Source organism: Erigeron canadensis, chromosome 2 (assembly GCF_010389155.1).
Source record: "Erigeron canadensis isolate Cc75 chromosome 2, C_canadensis_v1, whole genome shotgun sequence".
NCBI lineage: Eukaryota > Viridiplantae > Streptophyta > Magnoliopsida > Asterales > Asteraceae > Erigeron > Erigeron canadensis.
Window position 1 is genome coordinate 44,431,420 of NC_057762.1, and position 8,988 is coordinate 44,440,407.

Genomic DNA, 8,988 nt, shown 5'->3' on the forward strand with positions numbered 1-8,988 from the left:
TACACTATTATTACTTCTTGTTAATATTTTTCAAGCTCGGCCGAAGGAAACTGTCGGTCAGAGAGTCCAAGCCGATAAGCCGAGATAATGTTAGCCGGCTCATGTGGTCCCCATATAATATTCTACTTATCATTAGCCACTTATAAGTTATCAAACTCCCTTGTAGTTATCATGATAAGTAACTCTGCTTATCATCTCCTATCCTTTCAACTATTTCTATAAAAATCAACATTTCTGCAAGTAATGTCTGTATTTTAATTTAATTTTCTCCGCACATTATAGACTAGAGAGAGAAAGTGATATATATACATACACATTCATATATCTATATATCTATCTACACCTATATATAGATATAGAGAGAGAAAGTAGAGAGAGAAAGGTCTTTGTTTTATCATCAACCGATCTTTGCCAAGGTTAGTTTCTTCTTAAAGTTGTGTTCTTGTTTTTCTTGAATCTTGTATGTGCATATATATATATATATATTTATATTTATATATATTTTTTATTTTTTCCTTTCTTTTATGAGAACCCTTTTTCTTTATCTATGTTAAAGCTGCTTTCTTTACTCTGATCCGCCACACGAATTTGAAATTTCTTTTTTTCTGTATTTTTCTTAATATTATAAAGATTAAAACTTATATATATTATTTAATTGTTATTCTGCATGCTCAAACTGTGTAGTAGATATATGGTTCATTTATTATTAAGTTTTTATATTTAATTTTTTAGTTAATAAAAAGTTTCAAGGTGTAGGATATGAAGGATCTGGTTTTTGGGCAAATTTATCCTCTTTTTTTAGAATTTATTTGAAAGTCTATGGATTTTGTGTCTAAGCAAAGAAATGATTAGTTAACTCCAAATGGTATATATGTATGTATTTTCTTCAAATAATTTAGCTAAAGGTAGTGGTAGCTGACCCTGTTTATTGTTTTTTTATTTATATTTAAAAAATATCTATAATTATTCTTTTCTTTAAGGATTTTACTTGCAGATCTGCTTTATTAAAAACTTAATTATCAATTATTATTCTAATTTAGGGACAAGGGAGTTTGAGTAGCAATGTCATCTCTAAGTAGAGAGCTAGTGTTCCTGATATTGCAGTTTCTTGATGAAGAAAAATTTAAGGAGACTGTTCACAAGTAAGTCTTTGTTTATGTACATTTTTTATATGGATATTGTGTTGATTTTTTTTTCAGGCAGTTATTGTTAGTGTACACTGTATTTATGTCTGTGTCATATTAACGAAATCCTTATTATTATTATCGGGGTTTGTGATAGGCTCGAACAAGAATCGGGGTTTTTCTTTAACATGAAGTATTTTGAGGATGAGGTGCATAATGGGAACTGGGATGAGGTTGAGAAATACCTTTCTGGTTTCACTAAAGTTGATGATAATCGATATTCGATGAAGATATTTTTCGAAATAAGGAAGCAGAAGTATCTTGAGGCATTGGATAAGTAAGCCTTGTATTCGTAGTGTTCATCAAGACTATTACATTACTAATGTTGCACTTGAATAATTGGGAATGTTTGGAATTTCTTTGATAGGCATGATAGGTCAAAGGGTGTTGAGATCCTTGTAAAAGATCTTAAAGTGTTTGCTTCATTCAATGAAGACCTTTTTAAGGAGATAACACAATTGTTGACTTTGGAAAACTTTAGGTAATGCAAATGTGAATCTTTTGTTATAAGTTGTTAACTTTGTTATAGATGTCTTGATATTATGTTTTTGCGTATTAGGGAGAATGAACAATTGTCCAAATATGGAGATACTAAATCGGCCAGGGCTATAATGTTGGTTGAGCTAAAGAAGCTTATTGAAGCAAATCCCTTGTTTCGTGACAAATTGCAATTTCCAAACCTTAAGAATTCAAGGTTAAGGACTCTCATAAACCAAAGGTAAGCTAAATTTCAGCATTTGGTTTGTACCTTGTTTTATTTATCTCTCAATATAAAATGTTAACAATTTGCATTGCAGCTTGAATTGGCAGCACCAACTTTGCAAGAACCCAAGGCCAAATCCAGATATCAAAACTTTATTTGTAGACCATTCGTGTGGACAACCAAACGGTGCACGTGCTCCGTCACCGGCTAACAATCCACTTCTTGGTTCGTTACCAAAAGCTGGAGGCTTCCCACCTCTCGGTGCACATGGGGTGTGTAGTTTTTCTTTTAAGTTTCTACCACATTTGTATTTGGTATTTCATTATAGTTCTTTGACCTTTTGTTTTCCTCTCTTTAGCCGTTTCAACCTACACCAGCTCCAGTACCGACTCCCCTTGCAGGTTGGATGTCTAATCCCCCAGCTGTATCTCATCCAACAGTATCTGGTAGTGCAATTGGTCTTGGTAGTCCCTCTATTTCAGGTAATGTGTGGGTCAAATTGATTCTTCGCATCATTCTCCCAGTGACGTTTTAACAATCTTATTGTCTTGCTGACCTTTGCAGCAGCTTTGAAGCACCCAAGGACTCCAACAAATCCTTCTTTGGATTACCCATCTGCAGAATCTGATCATATTAGCAAACGAACAAGGCCCATGGGGATAACTGACGAGGTAATTTGGTCTGTTTGATTATATAAGCACTATTTCTCTTTCTATCGCGTAGGAATTGACTAATTTATTGTCTTGGTTATGAATGTTTTGGCTCATTCTACAGGTTAATCTGCCTGTTAACGTGTTGCCTGTGTCATTTCCGGGTCTTGCCAGTCATAGTCAAGCTTTTAGTGCACCTGATGACTTGCCTAAAACAGTTGCAAGGACTCTAAATCAGGGCTCATCTCCTATGAGCATGGACTTTCATCCTATTCAACAAACATTACTCTTAGGTTATTCCTATTATGATCTGGATTCATAGCTTCAAAAGGCTTGCATACTGACATTTTGTTAACGTAACTGTAATGCATCAGTCGGAACAAATGTGGGAGACATTGGACTATGGGAAGTTGGTTCAAGGGAAAAGCTGGTTCTTAAGAATTTCAAAGTTTGGAATCTCAGTGCATGTTCAATGTCTCTGCAGGTATGCAAATATAAATAATAAGTCAAAGTAAGACAATTGTCAAAAATCTTAAACTCTTTAACATGGATTCAGGCTGCTCTAGTGAAGGATCCTGGTGTCTCAGTGAACCGTGTAATTTGGAGTCCAGATGGAGCATTGTTTGGTGAGTCTTGGTAGCATCTAGTGAATGGCTTTGTCCCTGCAAAACTTGATAGTTTGTTGATTCCATATTTATATGAGCAGGAGTTGCGTATTCAAGGCACATTGTACAAATATATTCATATCATGGAGGTGATGATGTCAGACAGAATGTAGAGGTACACTTGGTTACTTTTTGCTGACTGATCATATGTATAAAAGGTATAAAATGACACTTGTTCTTTTGTAGATTGATGCTCATGTTGGCGGAGTAAATGATCTTGCATTCTCTCATCCCAACAAGCAACTTTGTGTGATAACTTGTGGGGATGACAAGACCATCAAGGTTTGCTTTTGCATAAATTGCTAATGATCAACTAACTTGAGTTTCCTTAATTGTGCTATTGCTAATCACGATTTTCTTGGAAGGTCTGGGATGCGACAACTGGTGTTAAAAAGTACACTTTTGAAGGTCATGAAGCTCCTGTATATTCTGTATGCCCTCACTATAAAGAGAACATTCAGTTCATATTTTCAACGGCTTTGGATGGGAAGATAAAAGCATGGTTGTATGATAACATGGGATCACGAGTTGATTACGAGGCTCCGGGTCGCTGGTGCACAACAATGGCATACAGTGCTGATGGGACAAGGTTTGCTGTCACTGGATTAATGCATATGTGCTGTTCATGAATTTTATTCTTAAAAATAATGACATTGTAATTGGATATAATTATTTCAGGCTCTTTTCATGCGGGACTAGCAAGGATGGGGAGTCACACATTGTGGAATGGAACGAGAGTGAAGGGGCTGTAAAAAGAACGTATATGGGTTTCCGGAAACGATCTCTAGGTGTTGTTCAGTTTGATACTACTAAAAACCGGTTTTTGGCAGCCGGTGATGATTTTTCCATTAAATATTGGGATATGGACAATACTCAGCTTTTGACAAGTATTGATGCTGATGGAGGTCTTCCGGTAGTACCTTTATTTCATAATAAGAACATTTTCCATGAAGAAAAAGTAACTACATATCTAATTATTGGTCTTTCTGTAATTCACAGGCAAGCCCACGTATCCGGTTCAATAAAGATGGCGCCCTCTTGGCTGTTTCTGCGAATGATAATGGTATAAAAATTCTGGCAAATTCAGACGGTCTTAGATTACTTCGCACTTTTGAGAATCTTTCATTCGATGGTGCTGCTTCAAGAACTCCTGAAGCTGCGAAGGTACCTTTTTATAATATTACTTGCAACATGATCAGAACTACTTTGAGTATATTGCATTGTATAACTGATATATGCTTATGATGTTATATGAAATGCAGCCTACCATCAACACTATATCTGCTGTGGCGAATAATAGTGCTGCATTAGCAGAAAGGGTTCAATCAGTTGGGTCAATCTCTGCAGTGGTTAGTGCTTATGGTTGACTTTTGCTAAAGCTTGTGTTTGACCTACATTGAAAGCCTGTGTTTAATTTTGACTAAATGCCAGAACGGTGATGCCCGAAGCATGGCAGATGTGAAACCTAGGATTGGGGAAGAATCCAATGACAAATCAAAGATTTGGAAACTCACTGAGATTAATGAAGCTTCTCAGTGTCGGTCACTGAAGCTCCCAGAGAACATGAGAGTGACGAAGGTATACTCATAATATGATACTGTACGTAGTTTAGTGCGTTAAAAGTAACTAACTTTGGCCAAAATTGTCTTACGCTTGGCCAAATTTATAGTCCACAAAACACATCAAAGTTTCAAAGTTTTGATATAAGGTAACCCAACTTTCAATAGATTGTTCATCTAACCACCAATCAGTCAAACCATTGATATGGCTGCTTACGAGTCGATAACTGTTGATGATGTTGGCTCTTTGCTTTTTCTTCGATTGTGTCACCTGAAATAAAAATTCGAAGACAATTGGTTACCATTTATGCAATTATCCCAGATGCCGAATGATGCAGTTTAGGTGCTTTTGTGCATAATTTCAACATCTATAGCTTGAAGTTAACTGGAGTTCTTTTCTTTATCACACAGATATCAAGATTGATATATACAAATTCTGGAAATGCTATATTAGCATTAGCATCGAATGCTATCCATTTGTTGTGGAAATGGCAACGTAATGAACGTAACTCAAGTGGCAAGGTGACTTTTGATTTACTGATTAAAAGAAGCTTTGAAACCAACATTTAATAATGAATTGCCTTTCATAATACTACTGCAGGCAACGGCTGGTGTTTCACCACAGCTATGGCAACCTTCAAGTGGAATTTTGATGACTAATGATGTGGCGGAGACTAACCCTGAAGAATCTGTGGCCTGCTTTGCTTTGTCTAAAAACGATTCTTATGTGATGTCTGCGTCAGGAGGAAAGATCTCCTTGTTCAATATGATGACATTCAAGGTAAGCTCTACTTTTCTATATGTGACAAAACTTTAGACTTTTGAGGCCAAATGGCAAATTGTTTATTTAGGTAACTGGATTACCCAGGGTTATATTCAAATGGCGAATTGTTGTTTGGCCTTAAAAGTCAAATTGCACATTTAACGTTGAACTAGTATGACTAACCAAGGATGGTTATTGGCCATTGCAGACAATGACTACATTCATGCCTCCACCACCTGCAGCAACGTTTCTTGCTTTCCATCCACAAGACAACAACATCATAGCAATTGGTATGGATGACTCAACAATCCAGATCTATAACGTTCGTGTTGATGAGGTATATAAAGATAACATTGTTACCAGTTTATAGAAAATAAAAAACCCCTTCTGGTTCAAAGCCTTCAGCTTGTATTGCTGACTACATTGAATTGATATACCAAATACCAATTTTCTTGTGAAGGTTAAAAGCAAACTAAAAGGCCACTCAAAAAGAATCACGGGTCTTGCCTTTTCTCATGTGCTAAATGTCCTAGTCTCATCTGGAGCTGATGCTCAGGTTAGTAAAGATCATAAGAGTTCCATACTTCCATCTTTAAAAATCTTAATAGAAACCAACTGAATTTTTCATTCAAGATTCTTTAAAATTTATTTTTTCTCATGTTTATTGTTTAGATCTGCGTATGGAGTTCTGATGGATGGGAAAAACAAAAGTCACGGTACGTCCAACTCCCTCCAGGGAGGACACCGTCACCACAGTCTGATACTCGGGTTCAGTTTCATCATGATCAGATCCATTTTCTTGTTGTTCACGAGACTCAACTCGCTATCTATGAAACAACAAAACTAGAATGCGTAAAACAGGTTTGGTTACTGTTCTCTCTCTCTCTCTCTCTCTCTCTCTCTATATATATATATATATATATAAATTTAACATTGTGGTATCTTGACAATTCCATGACACGAATTGTTCTTCTTTCAGTGGATCCAACGTGAATCTTCAGCCCCAATATCACATGCAACTTTTTCATGTGATAGTCAGCTGATATATGCAAGCTTCCTAGATTCAACTATTTGTGTGTTCACTGCTTCTCACCTCCGTCTTCGTTGTCGTATTAATCCAGCTGCATATCTTACAAGGCATTATAACGAAAACCAATTTTTTTGTTTTTCTCAAGAAAGAAATCATGTTTTTTTGTATCTTTTGCTAATGACTTGTAGTTTCTTACAGTAACTTAAATGTGCACCCGCTGGTGATCGCTGCTCATCCACAAGAACCTAATCAATTTGCATTAGGCCTTTCAGATGGAATGGTTCATGTTTTGGAGCCTCTTGAATCTGACGGCAGATGGGGTGTGCCACCACCAGCTGAAAATGGCTCCACAAGCACTGTCCCCGCTACACCCCCAGCTGCTGGTTCAGGGTCGGAACAACCCACCCAAAGATGACCATGCTGTTTCCAGGAGCTAAATACTTTCTGTGCAGTTCCAACTTAGTAGGTATCTTGTCATTATTGTTGGAGATTATTTTACCTTTTTGGTTTTTTCTGTTTTTTTTGTCAATTCAGTTTGCAAATGCTGGAAAATGTTTAGTTAGTGAATTGACTTGTTCTAACTTGTTATGTAAGATGTTGTGAAGCGTAAATGCCAATAGTCTCATGTTATTTTAACCGTTTGAATGACCAAAAGTTTGTTTTTTCTTTGGTTTGGATTACAGTGGTTAATCAAACGGTTTATGTTCCATAAGATTCGTCTCGAATTAATTGTCCGGGATGCAATACTGTACTCGAAACTTATTTCAAGTTTTAATAATGTGTGCTGCTTTTTTTCTCATCCAATATAAACTTTGATAAGTATGGTCATCAATTTTTGACTTCGAAGTTTACATTTTTTTATATCTACTGAACAAAAGAGTAATATAAATATATGATTGTGATGAGACGTTCAATATATAAACCTGGCTCTTTTTCAGAAAGTAGCCCATATAGATACTGAAAGATGTTTTCATGTGGATGATGACAATGCATATTGATTGTGAGTTTGTGACAAGTAACATTTCAAAATGGTTGTATTTTAACGGTAAAACTAAAAATAAAATCAAACATGTTTCTTTTATTAATCCACAAAGGCTGGGGTTGAAGTCGAACTAATGTTTTAAAAACCGGTATTTTAATCATACTGGTGTGGAAAAAATTTCTGGTATTACAGGTATTATCGGATATACTGAAATACCGGCCGGTACGGTGATTTTAGCTTATTTTATTATTATTCTACAAAATTTGTTACAATTTAACAAAAATAGTCAAAAAAATAATTATAATTCACTAAAAAATAATACCAAATAAATATTTCATAACAAAACATAAGGTTTAAAGTTCACAAATAACAAAAACTAACATTAAAGTATCATAAAAAATATTTAAAAAATAAATAAATTAAAATACCGGAAATATCGGAATGGTAATACGGAAAACACCGGCCGGTATGAAATAGTTTAAAATACCAGGATTAAAATACTGGAGCACCCTCAAATGCCGGTAATACCGACCGATTATTAAAACATTGAGTCGAACAGTGCTTGTAGAGACTGCTAACAAAACAGATTAACAGCCTAAGACTGTTTCAATGACATTTACTAACTTCTACTAGGATACTGGAGGACTGTGTCAGGCCTTGGTGGCAGTGTAAGACCAAGGCGACACATGAAGAACCCCACTAGCAAGCTAGCGTGATGGGTTTTCCCCCATAAAAAATAAGATTAATATCGAGTGAGCCGATGGCTCACATATCAGATATTAAACTGATAAGAACAGATACTACACTTGATCTTAGCCAAAAGGCCGAGAAAGGTATTCTTTTCCAATTCTTGGTCCTTGGTTTTTGTAGGCTATCCTTCCACATCTGTTTTCTTCACTCGGGCGATGTGGGATTCTGAGCTGTTACTTAACCAAGCAGAAGCATGGGATCTTTTTCACGAAACTTCAAACAATCTGAAACTAAGGATAATTGTAATTTGTACCAATAGGCAAAAAGTTCAAGCATTAGATATTCATCCACTGAATTTCACACCAAGTAACATAGGCAATGAGAAAAACAAAGCGACAATATAATAGTAATAGAAATATACTTCATGAGGTCTGGCATTTGCAGTTCCTTTCTTTCTAAAAACTCATTCAACTTTTAATTGCTTAATAGAATTAATGCAACATAAAGTAAAAAGCAACTTTACTACTCTAGATTTAACTTTTAACTGCTTAATAGTATTGACTATTATTAAAAGCAAGAGCAACACAAAAAAAAGACGATTCACATCAAGATTTTTTGGGTATCCTATTGCAAATCATAAAAAGAAAATAGATTAGAAAGAAACTAAAGAAATGCTGTATCAAACTACTTGTATTCTTGTAGTTCGGTCTCCAAGTTTTTGGAATGCTCCAAATTCCACTTGAGCATCCAAATATGGTCAAT

General features: G+C 35.5%; 1 protein-coding gene and 1 non-coding gene across 3 annotated transcripts; one reads left to right on the forward strand and one right to left on the reverse strand.

Moving 5' to 3' along the window:
* Nucleotides 1-313: 313 nt before the first annotated feature.
* Nucleotides 314-7,190, forward strand: LOC122590171 (topless-related protein 1-like). Of its 2 annotated transcripts, none has more exons than XM_043762504.1 (25): nucleotides 314-416; nucleotides 1,041-1,142; nucleotides 1,282-1,461; nucleotides 1,552-1,665; nucleotides 1,744-1,902; nucleotides 1,982-2,159; nucleotides 2,246-2,369; nucleotides 2,452-2,558; nucleotides 2,662-2,830; nucleotides 2,912-3,021; nucleotides 3,094-3,163; nucleotides 3,244-3,317; nucleotides 3,389-3,484; nucleotides 3,568-3,791; nucleotides 3,881-4,115; nucleotides 4,202-4,366; nucleotides 4,465-4,551; nucleotides 4,634-4,780; nucleotides 5,173-5,283; nucleotides 5,363-5,542; nucleotides 5,733-5,861; nucleotides 5,985-6,080; nucleotides 6,197-6,385; nucleotides 6,504-6,661; nucleotides 6,753-7,190. In XM_043762504.1, the coding sequence occupies exons 2-25, from the start codon at nucleotides 1,063-1,065 to the stop codon at nucleotides 6,967-6,969; spliced, it is 3,399 nt and encodes a 1,132-aa protein (XP_043618439.1). In that variant the 5' UTR covers nucleotides 314-416; nucleotides 1,041-1,062; the 3' UTR covers nucleotides 6,970-7,190. The 2 variants fall into 2 exon arrangements, with proteins under 2 accessions (XP_043618439.1, XP_043618440.1); XM_043762505.1 differs by having other exon boundaries at nucleotides 2,455-2,558.
* A 986-nt stretch (nucleotides 7,191-8,176) lies between these two features.
* On the reverse strand, nucleotides 8,177-8,373 carry LOC122590329. The gene has a single exon (XR_006322469.1). It is a non-coding gene; the product is annotated as a U2 spliceosomal RNA (small nuclear RNA).
* Between the last annotated feature and the right edge of the window lie 615 nt (nucleotides 8,374-8,988).